Source organism: Camellia sinensis, chromosome 8 (genome assembly GCF_055761805.1).
Source record: "Camellia sinensis isolate YWXY chromosome 8, ASM5576180v1, whole genome shotgun sequence".
Classification (NCBI taxonomy): domain Eukaryota; kingdom Viridiplantae; phylum Streptophyta; class Magnoliopsida; order Ericales; family Theaceae; genus Camellia; species Camellia sinensis.
The window spans coordinates 192,979,459-193,003,534 of NC_138968.1; the positions used below are offsets into that span (position 1 = coordinate 192,979,459).

General features: G+C 35.3%; 1 protein-coding gene and 1 pseudogene across 1 annotated transcript; one reads left to right on the top strand and one right to left on the bottom strand.

Moving 5' to 3' along the window:
- Positions 1-8,317: 8,317 nt before the first annotated feature.
- Positions 8,318-14,065, bottom strand: LOC114302664 (small ribosomal subunit protein uS10c). The gene is made up of 6 exons (XM_082885907.1): positions 14,009-14,065; positions 11,836-11,915; positions 10,087-10,333; positions 9,941-10,000; positions 8,710-8,897; positions 8,318-8,627 (listed from the first exon to the last, which is right to left on the bottom strand). The coding sequence occupies exons 1-6, from the start codon at positions 14,063-14,065 to the stop codon at positions 8,600-8,602; spliced, it is 660 nt and encodes a 219-aa protein (XP_082742033.1). The 3' UTR covers positions 8,318-8,599.
- Positions 14,066-14,223: 158 nt separating this feature from the next.
- The window catches only part of LOC114308765 (pectinesterase QRT1-like), a 55,631-nt pseudogene continuing 45,778 nt past the window's right edge, over positions 14,224-24,076 (top strand).

The following is a 24,076-nucleotide window of genomic DNA, read 5'->3' on the forward strand; positions in this document are numbered from 1 at the left end:
GTTTAAGAGACTCAATATCACCCATGATATGCTAGTATATGTCAATTCCTCTAGAAAAGCAAAAGATACAATGCCAAAAGTCCATAGAAAAAAATAATCACTAAGGCGAAAGACTCCGATATTTGCTAATCCAAGAGTGTGTATAGATTGAGACATACTAATCAAATAACACACTCTGAAATGAGTAATGACCACAGAAAGTACACACATATTACCATGTAATGGATATTCTTATCAATTCCAATATGCACCAAGGACCACTCAAAAATTTTAAGCTTGCAAAACCATACTAAGAAAATCTTTTTGGTTTTTTTTTATTATTTTTTTTTCTTTTTCTAAACAAAGCAAGACAGAAAATGAACATGCACACATTAAGTGACTCAAAGAGAAAAAAAAAACACACATAGAAACCTAAAAACTAAAAAGAATATACAAATTAACACAAGTCAAGTTTTCGCACCCAAACCGCTTTAGTATGAAGAAAGTTGTGAGAATTGCAGTTCTTGGATGGTATCTTGACGTTGTGATTCCCTTGCTTTCAATGGGAACCCGTCTCGACTTAGTTTCCAACTTTTCATTTCTAGGTCTAGGCAAATACAAACTCGCTCCATGTTTGGTCTCAAGCTGATCAAAATAACGAGGTCTAATATGACCTTTAACCTCATTACTACCAATGAAGTGTCTCCTACCCCACGAGATGTTGGAATTTCTTCCATCTCTATGAGACACTCTCCCATGCAACTTATAACAATAAGGGCGAATATGACCATGCATACCACAATGATGACAAATAAAAACAGGGTGTACAAGGTGTACCTTTTTTTTCTTTTACCTTACCAACTCTAGGAAGTTTGAAAAGTCCATCCTTATGTTGAACTTTTTGTTCTCCATTTCCTTGAGTTCTTGTATCACGAGATGTAGATATACTCTGTTTTGCTCTTTGTTATCACCAAAGCCAATGCCACTCTTGTCACAACACATTTGTTGAGACCCAATGATATCCTCCAAAGTCTTTGATCCTTTGTTCCAAAGACCAATGGTAGTCATAGCACACTTGAGCTCTTATTCTTTCTTGATCATTAGTTCTTTCAAGGCAACTTGAGACATCTCAAGGGATTCAATCTTTTCTTCATACATTGCATAGATTTGCTGTAGTTCATTCCTCTCTGTCTCACAAGTCAAGAGTTTTACACAAAGAGCTTGTCGATCATTAGCTATCTTGATGGCATCAATCCTAGCCTCAAAAATCTCCTCCTTAGTTTGACATTCTCACTTTCACATGCTTTGAGTTTCATAGTGAGTTTGTCATTCAATTTGGATAAGTTAAGAGATTCCTTATACAACTTTTCATAAGCTTTCTCAATCTCTTCATCATCACTTCCCGAGGATTCATCATCAGTGGCATTCTCAACCGGCCTCTTTGGATACTCTGTTTGTCCTTCAATTTCAGAAGCCGCCATGAAAGCAAGGAATTGTTTATGTCCCTCTTCACCTTGATCTTCATTGTCACTTTCATCTTTATCAGATTATGATTCATCATCCCAAGTGATAGCGAGGGCTTTCTTCTTTCTCCAACGAGTAAGGCATTCTTGAGCAAAATGACCAAATCCTTGGCATTCATAGCATTGGACTTTTTCAGAGTTCCCTTGTATCTTTCCTTTCTCCTTCTTGGCTATAGAATTAATTTTGAGTTTATCTTTGCCTTTGGATTTATGAGTATGAGTAGATTCCAAAAGATTAGGATTCTTTTTGAGAAAAGATTTTTTAAATTGTTTTACAAAAGGATCCGTAATCTTGGAATCTATCTCACAATCCTCATCAGAATTCTCTCCAGCTCTATGAGCACTACTAAAAGCAACATCTTTTTGTTTCTTTTTGAAATTCCTATGTGCCTCATAAGTTTTGGAGCTTTCCAACCAAATGATCTAGCTTAAGATTGTCAACATCTTGAGCCTCCTCAATAGCTATAACTTTTGGTTGGAACCGATCGGGCAAGGACCTCAAGATTTTTCCTACAATCTTGGATTCCGATATTTTTTCACCAAAATTGAAGCTGGAATTTACAATGTCACTCAACTTCGCATAAAATTCATCAAAGGTCTCACTATCTTTCATTGAAAGGTTTTCGAAACTAGACGTGAGCCTTTGAAGTTTTGAGCGTTTAACCGAAGGAGTGTCCACATAAATAGTTTGTAAGATATCCCAAGCCTCTTTTGCGACTTCACAATTGCAAATACGACTAAACTCTTCAGGTGTGACTGCGCAAAAGAGAGAATTGATAGCTTTACTATTCCAGCTACTATTTTGGTAATCAATTGTGTCCCACTTATCAATTGGTTTAGGGAAAGTTACTCCACCAACAGTAATCGTCGGTTCAGTCCACCCACACATGATAGATTGCCAAACTTTTTCATCAATAGATTTCAAAAACGATCTCATCCGAGCTTTCCAAAACGAATAATTGGATCCGTCAAGTAGGGGTGGTCGAACCATAGAATTTCCCTCACGAATTGAATCCATTATCACAACTCAAACAAGATCTAGCTCAAAAGTTTTAAAAAACAAAAGAGCGACCCGCTCCGATACCAATTGAAAAATCTAAAAATTCACTAGATATTGATTTGTGATTATGTATCAATTTAAAGCAATAAAACAATCCCAATCAAACAATCAAGACAAATCAACACAACGATTTTAACGTGGAAAAACCACAATTGAAGCACCTCCAATTGTGATAAAAAAACCACGGGCAACAACCACAAAACAATCCACTAAGAAGATATAAAGGAATTACACAGGTATACTCTTAATTACCTAGCGAATCCACGCCCGGATTGAACCAACCTCTATGTGTCTCTTCCAGCCCCGTCTTCACCTCGGAGTTGTCTTGATGATGAGCCACTCCAGAATCCACCAAAGCTTCTGCCTCAAATTCTTCAGAATCCACCGAAGAACAACTCTCTCTTTTGTATAGAAAGAACAAACAAACTTTTGATGTATTCTTCTTAACCCATGAGTTGAATACTCAATAAACATCAAAGAAAACTACCAAAATATCCCCAGGTATACACCTTAATATCCAAAAAGAAGATCTGGAGAAGTAATCCTAAAATCTGACAGAAACACGTACTTATAGAAATTTGGGACTGCGAAACTCGCTCGAGCGAAGACTCTCTCGCTCGAGCGAGGAACCAAAAACGCGTGTTTTCCATAAGTGGCTTCGCTCGAGCCATATAACCTTTGCTCGAGCGTACATTCATCCTTCTCAGGTTTTTTGCCAGACGCAGCCTTCGCTCGAACGAGAACTCCTTCGCTCGAGCGAGCAAGGGCGGACATGCAACTTCGAATGCAATTTTGCATTTTTCTTTGGGGGCGCTGCGCCTCGACCTCGCCTGGGCGCTGCCCGGAACCTGCCAAGGGGCACTGCCCCTTGGACCCCTGCGAGCTGACTGGGCAGCTCGATCCCCGTCATAATGAGCGAAGTGGCAATATTGAAAGTATTAACATCACAAACTTCTCTGCAAGGCATAATTCAGGTTGGATTCGCATCTAAAAACTCATAGCCTCACTGAAATAAAAACTGCAAAAGGAAGTACAACTGAAAGGAGTTTTGTCAACCGGGATTGCCAAGAATAAAAACCTAACAAGCTTGATTGGTTCGGTTTTGGAAGTAGGATCATTATAACAACTCGAAATCAACATACATTATTCAGATATGGCATAACACATATTTATAAGGTTGAGGAATTAGGAGAAGATGAAGCTATAGAACTCCTTAAATCGAAAGCCTTCAAGAAACACCAACAAATGGGAGGCTATGGAAAACTTGTACGTTGTGCAGTAGAGTATGCTAAAGGACTTCCTTCAGCTCTCAAAGTTTTGGGTTCATTTCTTTGTGGTCGAAACAAAGATGAATGGGACAGTACATTAAACAGACTGAAACAAAGCCCTCTAAATGAAGTTCAACAAGCACTCAGAGTAAGTTACGATGTATTACAATTGGTAGAGAAGGAAATATTCTTAGATATTGCACGTTTTTTCAAAGGGAAAGACAAAAATGAAATGACAAAAATACTAGAAAGTTGTGACTTCCACCCAATTATTGGAATAAAAGTTATTGTTGAAAAGTCTCTTGTATCTGTCTTAGACAATAAGCTGATGATGCATGATTTGATACAAGAACTAGGGTGGAATATTGTTCATCAGGAATCACCTAAAGAGCCTAGGCAGTGGAGTAGGTTGTGGCTTCATGAAGATTCAACACACTTGCTGATGGAGAATACAGTAAGAGACCTTATAGAAAAGTGTGAACACTCTCAACTTATTTATTTAACCAAGCTAATTCAGCATAATTTTGTCAGCCTTTTAATGTTGTGCTGCTGTTATTTTCTTGTGGTTATTAGGGAACAAAAAAGGTTGAAGGCATAGTTGTGGAGTATCCTGACCTTCGAAGTTAAGATCGAAAGGACATTGGCCTAAAAGAATTGAAGTTGAGGCCTTAAGATTTTACAAAGATGTCGAACTTGAGAATTCTCAAAATTTGTTGTATTTACCTCTCAGAAGACCTCAAATATCTTTCTAACAAGCTCAGCTATCTTGATTGGTGCAGATACCCTATGAAATACATGCCTTCAACATTTCAACCAGAGCATCTTGTTGAACTTCACTTAACATATAGCAGCATTGAACAACTTTAGGAGGGAGCAATGGTATGAATATGCATTCTATTTAATTACTCTAACTAAGATGCAAAGTCCTTGAAACAATATATTTTCTGCAATTCCTATCTATCTTTTTTTTTCCCCCCCTTCAATAGCATCTAGACATGTTAAGGATCATGAATCTTAGTCACTTGACATATCTAGCCTAGTGCCCAGACTTCACAAGGATTCCAAATCTAGAAAGACTGATTCTTGAAGGCTGTACTGGTTTGGTTAACCTTGATCCATCCATTGAAATTCTTAAGAGTCTTATTTTCTTGAATTTGAAGGACTGCAAAAATCACGTGAGTCTTCCAGGTGGCACTCAATTGGAATCTCTTGAAGTTCTTAATGTCTTTGGGTGCTCAAAGCTTAAGAACATTTCAGTCAACTTTGGATGTATGAAATGTTTATCAGAGCTTTATTTTGATGGGATTGGTGTAAGTGAACTTCCACCTTCAATTGGACATCTTACCAATCTTGTTTTGTTGAGTCTGAGCAATTGTAACAAATTGAGAAGTATTCCGGACAAAATTTGTCAGTTGAAAACTTTACAAGTCTAAATCTCTCTGGGTGCTCCAAACTTGACAAACTGTCGCAAGACGTGGGTGTTTTGAACTGTTTAAAGGGGCATCATGCAGATTGCACTGCAATTAGACAACTCCTTCCCTCTATTGGACTTATGAAGAAACTTGAAACATTATCCTTGGGAGGGTGTAAAGGAATAGCATCTTATTCATGGAGTTACTCCCTCTTGCCTTCAATTTTACAAAGACAGAGAGAGAGTTACACAACTTTGGAACTACAAGCTTTGTTAGGGTTAGAGTCTTTGAAAAAACTATATCTCAATGACTGTACTTTAAAATCTATCCCCACAACTATTTGCCACATCTACTCGTTGCAAGAGTTAGATCTAAGTAGAAACAATATTGAAAGTATACCTGCAAGCATGAATAAACTTTCAAATCAGTGGTCCTTGTGTTTGGTTGGTTGCAAGAGGCTTCAAAAAGTACCAGAGTTTTCATTAGATATACGTTGTATAGCAGCTAATGATTGCACATCATTACGAACAATATTGAGTTTGTCCAAATACAATAATGTTGAAGAGTTTTCCTTCACGAATTGCTTCAAACTTGTTGAGAATGAGCAAAACAACATCCTGTCAGAAAAATTTCTTTCAAATCAATTTCAGGTTCTCTGTGTTTGTGTATGTGTCTAAGCATTGTGACCAATCTTTGTTGTACAAAGACATTTTGAATGGCAATGGCAAGAATCTGCTTTTTTTATTTTCCCCTGGAGTGAGATTCCAAAATGGTTCAGTCGTCAAAGTAGGGGGTGTTCAATATTGTTTGAGTTGCTTCCACATTGCTATAATGACAGGTTCTTGGGAATTGTTGTCGCTGTTGTTGGAATCAAGAATAAATGCAAGTGCGAGGATTATTGTATTGAGGTTGGATTTAAATGCCTCGATATTCAAATGATCATTGGACAAAGCCATGAAAACGACCTAACATATTTTGAATATTCGAATCATCAAAACTTGGAAGTTATATTTGTCCCACGTAATGACTTTCCAAGTTCAATGTATGATGATGATATGGAGCAATTCAATGAGGGTAGAATTGAATTTCAAGCTTGTTTAGTTCATTACGGTCATTACGTTGATTGTTTAACTAAAGCAGTAGACGTGGATTTTTCATTAATTGAAGGAGATGTAAAGTTGGGTGTCCGTTTAGTATACGAGAAAGAAGATGACAAAGAAGCATGGAGTATGGACAGCTGTGATTCAGAAGATAACATGGGTGAGTTCCATGGAGACTTGGAAAGATCAGTAGAAGGAGCAGGAGTAGAAGTTGCTAGTTCTAGTACTACTTCATCAAAGAGAAGACACGGTGACCTCAATGACAACCATGACTACGATGCAGCAGTAGTAGCAGCAGGACCCAGTGGCGGATTTGATGATCAGGACAAGAAAGAGGACCACCCCACAGCAAAAGGCTTAGACAGGCGAGACCAAGTGAAAGTGGTAGCTTTGACTATGTACGTACCTTGAACTCAGTTTGCAAATGTCTCCAATCACAAGTGAGGTAAAATTAGAATAAATATGACACATTTATTTAGGAAAATTTTCAAATGGGTTGAATTGATCTAATTTCAAACAAGCCGTCCAAATTTTTAACACAATGATAATAAAATATAGTTATGGTCCTTAGAGAATGTGCTACCTATCAGTTTTCTTCATAAAGTTTGTGATTTTATTCTATTGGTCCCTAAACATACACGAAGAAGACAAAACATAGTCTTACCTTGTTTAGGGATGAAATTGAAAATTTAGAAACTAAAGTAACACAAAATGCATACTTTAGGGACTAATATGTGTTTTATTATTATTAGGTTAATGATTTAGACGATCTTAATGTTTTAGAGTCAGTTAAATGGCCATTTACATTTGTTCCACCGTTCATGATATCATAAATGCATAATATGTTGAATTGTTATACTTCAAATTATTTGTGTCAAGTATCTGCCTTTCTTTCCTCATTTCTAAATTATTCATGATCCCATAATTAATTAATTACTTCTCTATATGTTTCAGGGGTTGAAGTTTGATCAAGAGTCATGGATGTGTTCGTGGGTATTAACTAAAGGAAGACTTTGACCCATGACCAATGAAGACTGTATTTTTGTACATTTTAAATAGAGATAGATTTGGAGGCATGTGTACTTTTGTTGTGGTTGATGTATGGTTAATGTTTAAACTGACCATGCAAGACAAAAAAATTTGCATGTCATCTGTAAATGATGTGTATGTAAATAATTGCATTTGGTACCTCGGTGGATACCATCATTAGACTGGGTATCACACAACTGAGGGAGTATCACTCTTGATTTTTTTACCCTTAAATATTTGGTGAGTTTTAGGAGATGGTGATGGCCAACAGCGAGGGTGCCTGGTGGTGGGGGTGGTCAGAGCTGGTGGTCAAAATGTTGCTATAGGTCACAGGGTGGCCAAAGGGTGGTCGGAGGTCACGGAGGTTGATCGGAGTGTGTTAATGGAGATAGGCCGGTCGGTGGTGACCGGTGGTGATGTATTGCGATGGTGGTGGTTGGAGGTGGTGATGGAGGAGAGATTGAAAACTTATTTTGACAACAAAAAAAATATAAATTAAAAAAAAAAACTTTTTATTTCCATTTTTAAAAAAATTTAATTCGATTAAACTTTTATGAGAACAAAAACAATATACCAAACAAGTGAAATTAATTCAAAAATATAGTGCAAGTGAAGTATGTGTTCTAGTGCAAATAAGGCCACAGTTTTCACTTGCACCGAAGCACAAGAACATAAATCTCCCAAATTTTCTTCCTTAGTCAATATCCTTCAAAACTGCTCATATGGAAATGGGCAGCATCTTTAAAAACAAAAAAGGAACTCAACATTTGCAACCAATATTTTAGTTGTCCATTCAACAATATTCTCAAGCAACTCTTGTACAAGCATGACATGATACTACCACCAAATTAGAGGTTGTGCTTGCTTTTAAATTTGAAGCGAGCTTCAAATGCCAGTAGGCAAGTATAGTGCTCCTTTTTAGCTATGATCAAGATCAAGATCAAGATAAAGACAACTGAGCCCACTTGATAATTGGCCATTATCGCCACAAAGAAGAGCTTTCACAATTTTCTTACACCATAGAAAAGATTGAATCAAAGATTAAGAAGTTTCAAACTTTCATTACATATCCATTGGAACTAGTATTTTAGTGTTTTTCTGCTTGGGCTGTATGAGGTGGAATTCTCATATATAGTTGTAAGAGGAGGAGTCTAACCTATCTCAAATAAAGAAGTGTGAACATACAGTGCTCATCAAAGCTGTAGCAACGCTTTCTCAGAGCTTGACTTCACATCAACCTCGGCAGGAAGGTCAAGCTGCATCAAGGAATCAATCATTTGGGCAGTCGGGTATAGAATATCAATGAGGCACTAATGAGTTCTGATCTCAAAATGGAACCTGGCATCTTTGTGGACATGTGGAGATTTAAGTACACAATAAATTCGCTTCTTGATTGGTAATGGCACGGGACCCATGGTCTTTCCACTGGTAGTCCTTGCAACATCCGTTATTTGCTTGCATGAATCCTCTACAAATTGCACCCAATATGACCCAAGTTTAATCCTAATTTTTTGCTTCAGTACCATCTGAGAATTGGCGAAAAACATAATAAGACGACCGGAATGTCACTAAGGCCAAGTTTGGGAAGATAAGAAAAAGCCAAAAAATTAAAAAGTTAACACTATTTACCAAAAGTCAACAATTACGGCTGCACAACTCCCAATCCCAATTTTTCCCTACAAACCAATTTTTACAATTTTTTAATACACATTTTTCTATAAAAAGTCAAAAGTTAACCCAAACATCCATATTTTTTCCCTCAATTTTTTAGTTCAAAAAGATAAAAAGTGCACTTATTTAGAACATTCCAAACAACCCCTAAAACTACTGAATATTAAAAAATATATATAAGATATATCTAGTCGAAAATTCAGTTTCATTTAGTCTTGAACGATTTACATAGACTTCCAAGATATTTGACTAAACAGATTGCCATCAAAAAAAGCTTCAATTAAACAATTGACACTTATCCAATGCAAGACTATTTTCATGAGTAGTTATTCTTTTTCAAAAGATTATCATGTTGGGTTTGTGGCGCCTCATTCGTATTGTACACCTCACCATGAAGTTGTGAATCCAACTTGGCAGTGAGTTGGGCGGAGAGGTTGCTGGCGGCAGCCAGCCTGAAGGTGGGAGTTTGGGCCCTGTGAACCCTAACATTTACATTGTTGTTTAAACAACAGCCAATTTGTACTCTTTTTCTTTTCTTTTTTCAATATAGTGAAACTAGTGTGAGCCAATCTTGCCAAACAGCGTATCTCTATATGTCATGCTTTTTTTATTTGTAATTGATTCTTCTTGCTATTGTGTATTTGGTTAATTCCTCAACAAATCACCATTCTTCTATTCTTTCTTATCAAATGTAAAAACATATGTAATCTATTTTTCATAAAATTTGAGAGACGAATGTTATTTAGAGCAAGAATCACAGTCCCAATGCAAATGGTTGTGGAGCTTATACCACCCAAATGGTTATTTTAGGCTCTATTTCTACATACAAACATAATGTCCTTTCTTCCCTTCAATTTTTCTCAGCAACCAAACAGAGCATAAACGGTGAAAAGATTACCGTCTCAGCATCGACCCCAATACTGAGCGGCGACGAACCAGGATCCACCGATCCTCCAAACTGAACATCCCCAAATTAACATTAATCTCCTCAAATTCAGAGAAACATAGAGTATTTCATGACCCAAAATTGGAAGAATTACAAACCTCAGTCGTAGCAGAGTCAGGACCATCTAGGGTTTCTTGGGAATCCAAAACTTCAGGTGCAGCAAAAACCCTAATAGTAGATGATCGAGAGGGTTTTAGGCCTTTTAGCGGCGTATAAGTTGAGGGCAAAGAGAGAAGAGAAAGCTTGGGCTTGATTCTCTCTCTTACAACCCGACCAGGCTGTGCTTGCTTGCTCTGGTATGCAACGGTTTCGCAGTGTTGTCCAAATGTAAAATTTCTTTTTACCCTATTTCAATAATTTTTAAAAAACAATTTATTTGGACCAAAAATATTTAGATAAATATAATTTTTTTTTAAAAAAAAAAAAAAAACATATCGAGAGTCTCACAAATTTAATAGAATGCATTAGAATTTTTTTTTTCAAATTTTAATTTATATAGTAATGCTTTGCTCTATTTTTATTTGTAATTTAAGGGTTGTTTGAGATGACCTAAATAAGTGTATTTTTTATTTTTTTACGAAAAGATGTGTAAAAAAGTAGAGAAGTGATGTGATGAAAAAAACATAAAAAGATGAATTATTTTGTATATGTCAAACTTGACCTTACTAATCGTGTATATGAAATTAATGTGGTTATCTAATTTATATTTTCACGCTTATATATACACACCCTATGCATTATTTATGTTTAATTTTAATCTTACAAAAAATGGAGGTTGTGTAATAATGCCAAACGCTTGGTTTTTATTATATTTTTTTTTTCTAAATTTAAGAGTGGTTAATGTAGTTTATAAAAAATTAAATAATAAATTAAATATTATATGTTTTGTTAGGTCTAGAAAATAATTTTTTTATCAAAAACGCTACATACTCTAAATTTTTTATCAAATACTCACATGAACATAATGGGCTTGTTTGGTTTGTTTTTGGGAGAGTTGTTTTTGAAAAAAAAAAATTAGGGGGAGAGTTTAGAAATTTTTTTGGTTTGTTTGGTTGTATATTTTGGGAGAGTTGTTTTTTTAGGAGTTTGTGATGATTTGATATTTTGGGAGAATTTGAGCAGATGTGTGTGAGAGAAAAAGTGATTGAGAAGGAGAGAGAAAAAGTGATTAATTGATGTGTAAGAGAGAGAAAGTGATTTTGAAATTTTTTTGAGAAAAACTCAAACCAAACAATTTTTTAGAAATTTTTTTCTAAAACTCATGTAAATGTTTGGTAGAAAATTTTATATCACTAGCATTGTTTTTTTTAATGGCCATGATTAGATTGGCATGTCTCACAAAATATTTTCTAGTCAAAATAAGTATTTTTTTCACATTTGATTTTTGTCATAAAAATATTTTAAAATATGTCTTTTGCTTAAATAAATAAAATGTATCTAAAATTCAAGAAGAAAAATCTCACTAGATTCTATGCAGCACTAAAATTTCAAACATGTATAAGAATTTGGACAAATTTCATCTACAGTTTCTATAATTTGTTTATTATGTTAATTTAATTTTTTTAATTGGTATGACTTCAATTTTATTTTTAAAATTTTCATGATATGTTAGTTTAGTTCAATTGATAAATTCTACTTAGAAATTAGATTGAAATAAATAGACAACATATTTCATTCACTCTTTTCAAACTGATTAAGAGCGTGACATCCAATTTGAAATCATTCATTCTCTTTTAAATGCATCATTTTACTCATAGTTTTTGTGCTTTTTTTTTTTAACGCGACATTATCACATAGTCTAAATTTATAAATTGTAAAAGATTAAAAGTAAAATTGACACAAATTACAAGAATGACAATATAATTTGCCCAAGAATATAGTGAACATTGAAACTTAACAAATATGACACAGAATAAATCTCATGTTCCTGTAGAGAGAGATTCACGAGAGTAAACGTAAATTCATACAGATGTGAATGTAATTACTGTTGGAACAATTTTCTGTATAAAATAAATAATTGAAACAAATCAAACAAATAAAAATAAATTATTTACCGAATTTATTTTACCGAACCGAATAAATAATTAAAAGATCAAGTCGAGTGTATGACACTGCGTCCTTAAGACAGATTCGCCCCGCTACGGTGCTTACGAATAAAATGGCGTCTATCTCCCAAGATATAATAATCTTCACAAATTATAGTAGCACTCCAAACAATTTGTACGTCGAACAAAAACCTTGTATTCTATACTTTCTTTAATTTTCCTAATAAACTAATATGAAGAGAATTTATACAAAAGAACAAAATCTGGACAACAAAATGAAATTTTCAAATTGTTTTTGGATGTCCAAACTGCTGGAATAATGCTAGTATTTATAGGCATAATAATCTGCCCGAACAGGTTCAATTTGAACCGAACAGGTGCAGATTTTGAATGAACAGATGCAATCCAAAAATCAACAGATCTGTCTGAACTGTATGATCTGTCCAAACTGTGCAGTTTCTACTTGTGTAACTGCTGGCAGTTATGAGTAGTTTCCTGCAGTTAACCTGTTGGAAATTTCGGACTGAAGGAGATAAAAATGGACAGAAAATTAATTCAATTTTTGACATAAAATTTGAATTTGATTTCATTAAAAATCCAAATAAATTTTGTCAAAAAAATTAATATTAGAACCAACCCGACCCACAACCGCGCCCAGCACGGCTTAGCCGGCCAGTTGGATGGACAGGCGGCCGCGCTCACGTGTGGTGTTTTGGGTTAAAGTTCACTTTGTTCAAAACTCCTCCCTTCTACAAACTTGGGTTGCCTCTTGAGATCCAACCCAAGTGTTGTCACCTAGAACTTATATACACACATAAGCTCTCTTCAATATTCAATGTGGAACAAACCTTACAAAGAAACCCATATTAAATTCTTTAAATGTCCATTCCACAAACCCGAAAACGACGTCAACTTTCTATTCACTCATAAATGGTTTTGATAAACCATCTTCACCGTGTGACTTGCTATGCGGCAAGGAACACGTCACCTTTTTGGACTCATTCCAAAAGACGTTTGGGTCCTACTCAAAACTGAGCTCAAAATTGACCCAAAATAAGCCTATAAAAACCAATTTTCCAACAATTACAAAACGTTTTGAGAGTAATACATGTTTCATGCTTTTGAGGACCCTACTACTGTTTGTGCTCACCCCAGCATGTTTTATCATAGAACAGAGTGACTTTTCACCTCCCCCCACAAACACAGCTGAAGTGAAGAACCATAACCGTTATATAAATATGTATATATAATATATAAAAAAGGTTTAACTTTTTTTAAGTTTCCATCTCAATTTGAGAGAGCAATACCAACTTGAGAGAACGTTTGGACTTAGTAAACCATTTTGAAACCGATTTTGATCAGAACCGTTCGAATTTTTAGACTCGTTGAGTAGAATATTCATGCAAAAATCAAGATGATTGAACATCAATTACTATATGTTTGAATCATATTTGTTTTGAAAAAATGGACCACAAATATGAGTTCAAGAATAACCACCTATTTATAATACAAATTTGGGTCAAACATATAACTACCGATGTTTGATTATTTTGATTTTTTGCATGAACGTTTTACTCAACGAGTCCTAAAAAGTAAACTGTTCGATTCATCGAAATGGGACCTCTAGTGGGCTCCACGAGCCCTTTTAAGTTCTCTCATGTTAAGAAGTTAACACAAGAGAAGCTTAATCCATATAAAACTGTATATCTATCTATACTATTATAAAACAACAATTACGGTGGTATAGACAAAGCCGACGCTTTAACTACTTAGACAATGACAAATTAGGATTCGAACTTTGGGAGACAAATATACATACAACTTCTCATTTTTTAAAATTATTTTATTATTACTAGTATAATATACATAGGTGTTACTGTCCCCTAGATCCATCCATGCGCTTAGAGCTATTTTTAAACTTATTTTACTGCTTCAATTTGTAATTATCAATCTAATTATATCACTTCGCACACACCATATAGTGTGTGCCAACACTGCTACTACTAGTATACAATGTCTCTTGGAGTTCCATAACTACTCAACAAACCATCTTTTCACACCACCATCACCCTGCTATATTTATTGCCTCCACTTCTTTCTCACCACCTTTGCACCTTTGTCCAACTCCATCAACTTTCAAATTCAAAGATACCCACAAAGAGAACATCAAAGGTTTGAGGAAATCAAGTTATGGTTTCACTTGTTGCAGGATTTTTGGTACTGTTTTTGGGAAGCATTGAAGTGGGCTCTGGAAAGAGCCAAGCCTACACCATGGATTACATTACTTGGGAGGATATGAAGGTGGATTTGTTAGACAATCTTCACTGTATTTAAAAGGATTTAATTCTGTTGTGTACAAAACAACAACAAGAATAAAAGAAATAGAGAAAAGGAGAGAATATGTTTGATTACAAAAATCAAACTCGAAATAAAAATAAATAAATAAAAACAGATTTTATTTTTGTTACAAAAACAAAATTAAAATCTGAATAAATAAACAAATAAAAACAACACTGAAAGTAATTAAATAACTTACTTGATTTAATTTGTTCGAATTGTTTTTCTGATCAAGTCCAGTGTTTAACACTGTGTCCTTAAGACAGATTCGTCCTCTCCACGGTGCTTTCAGAATTCGGACGTCTATCTCCCAGGATGAAATGATCTACCACAAACAATAGCAGCACTACTAACTGTTTGCCTTACGAACACACTAAGTGTTTACACTCTTTCTTTAGGAAATAAAATGCAGCAAGATGAAGAATAGAAAACAGAAGTGAAATACGAAATTTCTGAATGCAAAACATCAAATGAGGGTGGTCCTATTTATAGATGTGAAGGTGGCTCTTGGATTTGAAATAAACAGGTATGTAGCTCTTGGTTTTGAATTGAACAGGTATCATACCTGTTGGGTTTTGAATTCAAACAGATTTGAATTAATTCAAACAGATAGTAAAACGGGAAGGGCCCTGTTTGGGTGTGCATTAATTCCAAAACAGTTTATTTCTGTTTGAAACCGGGAAGGGCCCTGTTTGGATGAACAAAAAATCCAAACTAATTTAATTTGAATTCTGGATTTTATTTTAATAAAAAATAAAATTAAATTCAAATGTTTTTGGCCCAAAAAGATTAGAACCACACACCCAAGCCCAGGCCCAGCCCAGCCCAGCCCAGCCGGACTGCGGCGGCGGCGCGCGTGTGTGGTGATTTTTGGGTCCAATGGGTCTAGCCCATTTTGCCCATAACCTCTCCCTCTAAAACACTTGGGTACCCCTTGGGGCACACCCCAAGTATCTCACCCTAAGCCTTATAAACCCTTTCAAACCCTCCCACCAAATCAATGTGGGACAAGCCAATTTACAACTTTAAGGAATTTCCACCAAAACTCCATTTCCATGGAGCACACTTTGGCTTCAATTTCCCATTCACTCGGTAATGGTTTTGAGCAACCAAATATACCACGTGAATCACAACGCGGCATAGAACGCGTTACCACTTTGACCCGAGTAAATCGACACTCGGGGCCCACCTAAAAAATAGACCGAACTTAGGAAAAAATTCTGGTTTTATCCAGAATTTTATAACCATTCCAACAATCCCCCACATGAATGGAATTTGATGACAACGGAAATGCAACAAAATGCAGACTTTAACGAAAGAGTATAAGTCGAAAATATCTTGCATCAGGATAGGTAGTTTTCGGCTTTGAACCTTCCCTAGTGATAACCTATCGGACTTACTGGCTAACCAATGGACGCGATGCCTTGAATTGTTCAGCCGTTTGTGTAAGCCAAGACAATAGATTTCACACAAAATATCTTCTAACACATCGTGGTTCTCACTGTTGTGTTCATTTTGGCCTTGAACGCGCCTGGTTTTCATAAGTGTTTCTAGAGAATTTAGCCTTTGCATTCTCATAGAACCGGCCCCAGTTCAACACTCATATAGGTGATTCTTATTGTGAGTATCTCTTTATACTCGTCTTGATTTTATGCCTTAATCAAGATATAAGTAATCATTAAAAGCAAAGCTTATCCTTATACCCCTGCAGACAACATATGTTGCAGATATCACTCTCACCATAGGAATGGGTAGGAATTTTAATCCCTTGGTGATTTCTGGCGAGCCATACATAACTTAGTTGTCCCTTTGAACTTAGTTCTTGGGATCTCCAGTCATATAAGTAGGGTTACCATTATGACGACTCTTATGTAATAGGCTTTAATCCCATCCCCTTCGATGAACTATACACTAGCTCTTTTGTCAAACCTTTTGTTAACGGATCCGCAATATTCTCTTTAGATTTTATATAATCTATTGAGATTATTCCGTTTGACAACAATTGCCTTACGGTATTATGTCGACGACGAATATGTCGTGACTTACCATTATACATATGATTCTGTGCCCTGCCTATTGCAGATTGACTATCACAATGAATGCAAATAGCTGGCACAGGTGTTGGCCACATTGGAATGTCTTCTAAGAAGTGACGAAGCCATTCTGCTTCTTCACCTGCTTTGTCTAAAGCAATGAACTCGGATTCCATTGTGGATCGTGCGATGCACGTTTGTTTCGTGGACTTCCAAGAAACAGCAGCGCCTCCTAGAGTAAAAACATATCCACTAGTGGATTTTGAATCTTTAGTATCCGATATCCAATTGGCATCACAATAACCTTCGAGTACTGCTGGATATCGAGTAAAGTTCAAACCATGATCACGAGTAAATCTTAGATATCTAAGAACTCGAATGATCGCTTTCCAATGGTCTTCTCCAGGGTTACTAGTGTACCTACTCAATTTACTTATAGCATAAGCTATATCAGGACGAGTACAATTCATTAGGTACATTAGGCTTCCAATGATTTAGGAGTATTTTAACTGAGACACTGCATCACCTTTATTTTTCGATAAATAAAGACTGATGTCTACAGGTGTTCTAGCTAAATTCAAATCATCCTTGATAAATTTATCAAGAATTTTCTCAATATAATGAGATTGAGATAATGTATATCCGTCAGATGTTTTAGTAATTTTCATTCCTAATATAACATATGCGACCCCCATATCTTTCATATCAAATCTTTTGTTAAGCATCTGCTTAGTTGATTTGATCATGTTTTGACTGCTTCCAATGATAAGCATGTCATCCACATAAAGACAAACTATGACATATCCTTGGTCAGTGTTCTTAACATAGACGCATTTGTCACATTCGTTTATCTTAAACCCATTAGTAAGCATTGCATGATCAAATTTTTCATGCCATTGCTTAGGTGCTTGTTTTAATCCATAAAGGGATTTTACAAGTCGACAAACTTTCTTTTCTTGCCCTGATACTACAAACCCTTCGGGTTGTTCCATATAGATCTCTTCATTTAGATCACCGTTTAAGAAAGCTGTCTTAACATCCATTTGATGTATTTCTAAATTAAACAACGCTGTTATAGCAATAAGCATGCGAATGGATGTTATTCTTGTCACAGGGGAATATGTGTCAAAATAATCCAGACCTTCCTTTTGTCTGTAACCTTTAACAACAAGTCTTGCTTTATACTTGTCAATTGAACCATCTGCTTTCATTTTTCTCTTGAATATCCATTTATATCCAAGAGGTTTAGAACCTGGTGGAAGATCCACCAATTCCCAAGTATGATTTTGCATAATGGATTCAATTTTATTATTAACAGCCTCTTTCCACAAAGGTGCTTCAGGACCTGTCATTGCTGCCTTAAAGCTTTGAGGTTCATTTTCTAACAAGTATGTTAGAAAATCTGGACCAAAGGATTTTGATGTTCTTGCTCTTTTACTTCGTCTTGGTTCATCATTAGTTAAATCCTGTTGGTCGAGACTATTACTAGTCTCTTGTGTTTGATTGTCATTAGTCTCTTGACTTTGTGTACAATCATAAGTTCTTTTCTGTGAACTTAATTCCTGTCCTTTCTTGTAAGGAAAGACATGTTCAAAAAACACAGCATTCCTTGACTCTATAATAGTGTTCACATTTATATCAGGTATATCTGATTTATAAGTCAGAAACCGATATGCACTACTATTCTGAGCATAACCAATAAACACACAATCTACTGTTTTTGGTCCTATCTTAGTCTTTTTAGGAACAGGTACTTCAACTTTTGCCAAACACCCCCACACTTTTAAGTATTTGTAGGAAGGTGGTCGACCTTTCCACAATTCATAAGGAATGCTTTTGGTTTTCTTGTGGGGTATTCTATTAAGAACATAATTAGCAGACAATATTGCTTCCCCCCACAAGTTCTGTGGTAAGCCTGAACTTAGTAACATGGCATTCATCATTTCTTTTAGGGTTCTATTCTTCCTTTCAGCAATTCCATTTTGCTGTGGAGAATAAGGGGCTGTAGTTTGGTGAATAATGCCATGTTGTGCACAAAATTCATTTAATGGTGCATCATATTCACCACCCCTATCACTTCTAACCATTTTAATGGTTTTACCAAGTTGATTTTCAACTTCTGTTTTGTAGAGTTTAAACATTTCTAAGGCTTCATCTTTACTTCTAAGTAAATAAACATAACAATATCTTGTGCAATCATCGATAAATGTTATGAAATACTTTTTGCCACCTCTAGTTTGAATAAACTTTAAATCACATACATCAGTGTGAATTAATTCTAGAGGTTCGGTTTTTCTTTCAACCGATTTAAATGGAGCCTTAGTTAGTTTCGCTTCTACACAAATTTCACATTTATGATTAGGATTAATTTCAAACTTTGGTATATAATCTAAACCAATTAATCTACGCAAAGCATCAAAATTCACATGTCCTAATCTACCATGCCATAAATTTGACTCAAGAATATAAACAAAAGATGTGTTATTCTTATTCATAGCAACTTTTGGTACAACTGTCATTACATTTAACTTAAAGAGACCATCACTCATGTATCCCTTACCAACATGCATACCACTCTTTGTTAATACAAACTTATCAGACTCAAATACAAGCCTAAAACCATTTTTACTTAACAAAGACCCAGAAACTAAATTCTTCCGGATGTCAGGTACATGTAGTACGTTGTTGAGGGTCAGTTCTTTCCCTGATGTCATCTTCAAGATTACTTTCCCTTGTCCAGCCACAGCAGAAGTAGAAGAATTTCCCATGAAAAGTTGTTCACCATTTGCAACCTCATTGTAGGTAGTGAACATCTTCTTGTCCGCACATATGTGACGAGTTGCTCCAGTGTCAACCCACCACTCTTTGGGATTTCCAACCAAGTTAGCCTCAGACACCACAGCAGAAAGGTTGATGTCATTCACTCCATCAGAGATGTAATCCAATTCTGTTACATTGGCCTGATTGGTGGTCTTCTTACTTGTACTACCATGATTCTTTTTAGGGCGGCGGCAGTCAGAAGCTCGATGTCCAGTTTTGCCACAGTTATAGCATTTTCCTTTGAACTTCTTGCTACTATCGCCTTGTTTAGGACCATCTCCAGTAAACTTCCTCTTTTTGTTATGTGGTTTATGAACTTGTTCAACCACATTTGCCTTGGACTCAATGGGATTTTTCCCATTCCTCTTTTCAGCCTTTCGGTTATCTTCTTCAATTCTTAATCTTACAATCAATTCATCCATAGTCATCTCTTTGCGTTTATGTTTTAAATAATTTTTGAAATCTTTCCAAGCCGGTGGTAACTTTTCCACTAAAGCTGCGACTTGGAATGACTCGCTAAGAGACATACCTTCTGAATGAATATCATGCAAAATTATTTGAAAACTTTGAACTTGAGATATTACCGTTTGGGAGTCTACCATAACAAAGTCCAGAAATTTACCGACGACAAATTTCTTCGTGCCGGCATCTTCTGTCTTGTATTTCTTCTCCAAAGAATCCCACAATTCTTTTGCTGTTTTTAGAGGACTGTATACATTATACAGCATATTGTCAAGGCCATTTAGGATGTAGTTTCTGCACAGGAAATCTGAATGTTTCCAAGCATCTACAGCGGCAACAACTTGCCGATCACTTTCACCCTCTTTAAGTGCTGGAGCCTCTTCATGGAGAAACCGGGCCAAATTAAGAGTTGTAAGATAGAACAGCATCTTCTGTTGCCATCTCTTAAACTCGGTACCATTAAATTTTTCCAGTTTTTCTCCATGATTGATTGGTACATGAACATGGTTCTGGATAGGGACCGATGTAGGTGTAACAATAGGAGTACCACTGCCAGATGCAGTTTCAGTTGTAGTAGCCATAATCTCTGATTACAAAAATCAGAAAATATTAAAACACAAATTAATTTTCTAGTTACTAAAACCAGAAAATAATTATAACAACAAAATAATTTTATTTTCCTTGTTACTAAAACTTGAAAAATAAAATATCACAAGAATTTTCTGTAATACCAAATAATATTCTGAATTGTTAATGACACCAGTATCGTACTACTAGTAGTTGTCAAAGAAAAGAGACAGTATATTACTACTATCTGTCAAATAGCATAAATCACTATTTGTTTTTCCAACCAGAATATTAATTTGAAAACACAGAAAATTAAATACAATGAAGATACCCAAAAAGTAGTCTGTCTTAAGATTGTTAGACAATCTTCACTGTATTTAAAAGGATTTAATTCTGTTGTGTACAAAACAACAACAAGAATAAAAGAAATAGAGAAAAGGAGAGAATATGTTTGATTACAAAAATCAAACTCGAAATAAAAATAAATAAATAAAAACAGATTTTATTTTTGTTACAAAAACAAAATTAAAATCTGAATAAATAAACAAATAAAAACAACACTGAAAGTAATTAAATAACTTACTTGATTTAATTTGTTCGAATTGTTTTTCTGATCAAGTCCAGTGTTTAACACTGTGTCCTTAAGACAGATTCGTCCTCTCCACGGTGCTTTCAGAATTCGGACGTCTATCTCCCAGGATGAAATGATCTACCACAAACAATAGCAGCACTACTAACTGTTTGCCTTACGAACACACTAAGTGTTTACACTCTTTCTTTAGGAAATAAAATGCAGCAAGATGAAGAATAGAAAACAGAAGTGAAATACGAAATTTCTGAATGCAAAACATCAAATGAGGGTGGTCCTATTTATAGATGTGAAGGTGGCTCTTGGATTTGAAATAAACAGGTATGTAGCTCTTGGTTTTGAATTGAACAGGTATCATACCTGTTGGGTTTTGAATTCAAACAGATTTGAATTAATTCAAACAGATAGTAAAACGGGAAGGGCCCTGTTTGGGTGTGCATTAATTCCAAAACAGTTTATTTCTGTTTGAAACCGGGAAGGGCCCTGTTTGGATGAACAAAAAATCCAAACTAATTTAATTTGAATTCTGGATTTTATTTTAATAAAAAATAAAATTAAATTCAAATGTTTTTGGCCCAAAAAGATTAGAACCACACACCCAAGCCCAGGCCCAGCCCAGCCCAGCCCAGCCGGACTGCGGCGGCGGCGCGCGTGTGTGGTGATTTTTGGGTCCAATGGGTCTAGCCCATTTTGCCCATAACCTCTCCCTCTAAAACACTTGGGTACCCCTTGGGGCACACCCCAAGTATCTCACCCTAAGCCTTATAAACCCTTTCAAAACCTCCCACCAAATCAATGTGGGACAAGCCAATTTACAACTTTAAGGAATTTCCACCAAAACTCCATTTCCATGGAGCACAATTTGGCTTCAATTTCCCATTCACTCGGTAATGGTTTTGAGCAACCAAATATACCACGTGAATCACAACGCGGCATAGAACGCATTACCACTTTGACCCGAGTAAATCGACACTCGGGGCCCACCTAAAAAATAGACCGAACTTAGGAAAAAATTCTGGTTTTATCCAGAATTTTATAACCATTCCAACAGAATTTGCAGAAAGAGATGCTGGATTTGAACGAGGAACAAAATCGAAGCCCAGTAATCGTTGTTGATCAAAATGGTAAGGGAGATTCAGTTACAGTACAAGGTGCAGTTGATATGGTTCCACTGCTCAATTCACAGAGAGTGAAAATTTACATTCATCCTGGAATCTACAAGTTTGTATGTATTTATGTAGATATATGTGATTGTCATTGAGAATAATTAGCAATTTTTCTCTCTTTCTATGGTGATTTCTCTTCTATTTCTTTTCTTTCTTTGGTTGATAAATGTGGGGTTGTATTGGGAAGATGGGGACTCGAAAGTGGGGACGTGGGTATTGGAAGTTATGGAATATCCATTCTAATTTCTATATATTGATTTTGAAGCTACCTTCAATATTTAATTTTTTCTGTAATTATTATCTTTGCATAAGAGTATTTGTAAGTTATATAAAGAATTTTAAACAAGGGAAAATGTATTTCACCATTTTATATTTTAATTTTTTTTGTCACACATTTATGAAATAAATAACATCTATAAGATCGATCATATATATAAAAAATTATATAAAAAAAATGGAACCTATTATATGAAATGGAGACACATAAAAGCCTAATAGTTTGAGTGAATTGTTTGGGTTACATATAGGATTTCGTTTTTGTTCAAATTAAAAGAAGTCTAGTGTGGCTATGTTGGGTTTGTGAGGCCTAAGGCGGGTCTCATGTCTTACTATTTTGTAAATTTTTGTGTAGGACATTTATTTAAAAATCACATTTATTCGATATTTGAAATTATATTATTTTTATCATATTTATTTTTAAAAAATAATGAATGATCTATTGTAAATTATTATTATTATTATTTTTTTCATTCATATGTGATGACGTTACCTTTTGTGATCCTTTCATTTAAACTAAAACATGACAAATGATTTCAAAAATACCACCATCTTTTTTCTTCTTTTTTTTATATTTTATAATGTTATGCTGATGATTTTATTTTATATTTTAAAATTATATTTGTGTACCATTTTCCATCATCATGGCTTCTTGTGTTTCTACATACAATAAAGAACTCAATCAAAATACTTGAATTGAATTATAATGCAGATTAAAGGTGTTTGTTCCAAACTCAAAGCCTTACATTTCATTCATTGGAGATGAAAATCGAACTTTTGAAACCATATTATCACTTGGAATGATAAGGCTTCTAATAAATACAATAATGGATGTCAACTAGAGACCCCTAGATCAGCTTCTGTCACTATAGAATCCAATTTCTTCTGCGCAACCGGTATCACCGTTGAGGTACAAACCCATATCTATTTTTGTTTTTATATTTTTTAAAACAAAAACCCCAAAACACAACAATTCTCATCAATGATGTGGTATGCTAGAACTCAGTGGTTGTGGTCCCTAGAGCCTATGGAATGCAAGCTGTAGCATTAAGGTTAGCCGCCGATAAAGCCATGTTCAAAGTTAGGGTCTTGGGGACACAATACACACTTCTAGACAATTACGGATCACATTTTTTTTATCAGTGTTACATTTAAGGTTCTGTTGATTTCATATTTGGTAGATTTCGATCGCTCTATCAGGTATTATTCAAATTCTCACTCCTCGTATATGATAATCATATGTCCAATATGTTTCTTGTTAATGATTTCTAGAATTGGATTCCTTGAACTAGGAATGTGTTCTTCACTCAGCAACTAAAAGATTTGGAGCAATTGTAGCTCATCATAGAGATTCACAATATGATTATACAAGGTTCTTTTTTGTAAATTGCACAATTAATGGATCAGGAATTGTCTACCTGGGAAGATCTTGGGGAAATTACTCGTGAGTAATATACTTATACTGTGTACTTGCTTTGAATTTTCAATGAAGTCTGCTTTTTTGTTCCAACTCTTATTTCGGTTGATCTCTATGCTTGTACTTTACTTTCTAACTGAAGTCTTGGATGAGGTACAACATTCTCTTGCCGAGATACTTTATCCCGGTCTTAACATTGCAACTATAAGTATACCTGCCAACCACTCTTTAGCCGAGATCTTTACCTCGGCTGAAGATTACCAAGAGTTGGTTTAATCCAGCCAACTACTTTTTAGCCGAGATACTTACCTCGACTGAAGATTACCAAGAGTTGGTTTAATCCAGCCAACCACTCTTTAGCCGAGATACTTACCTC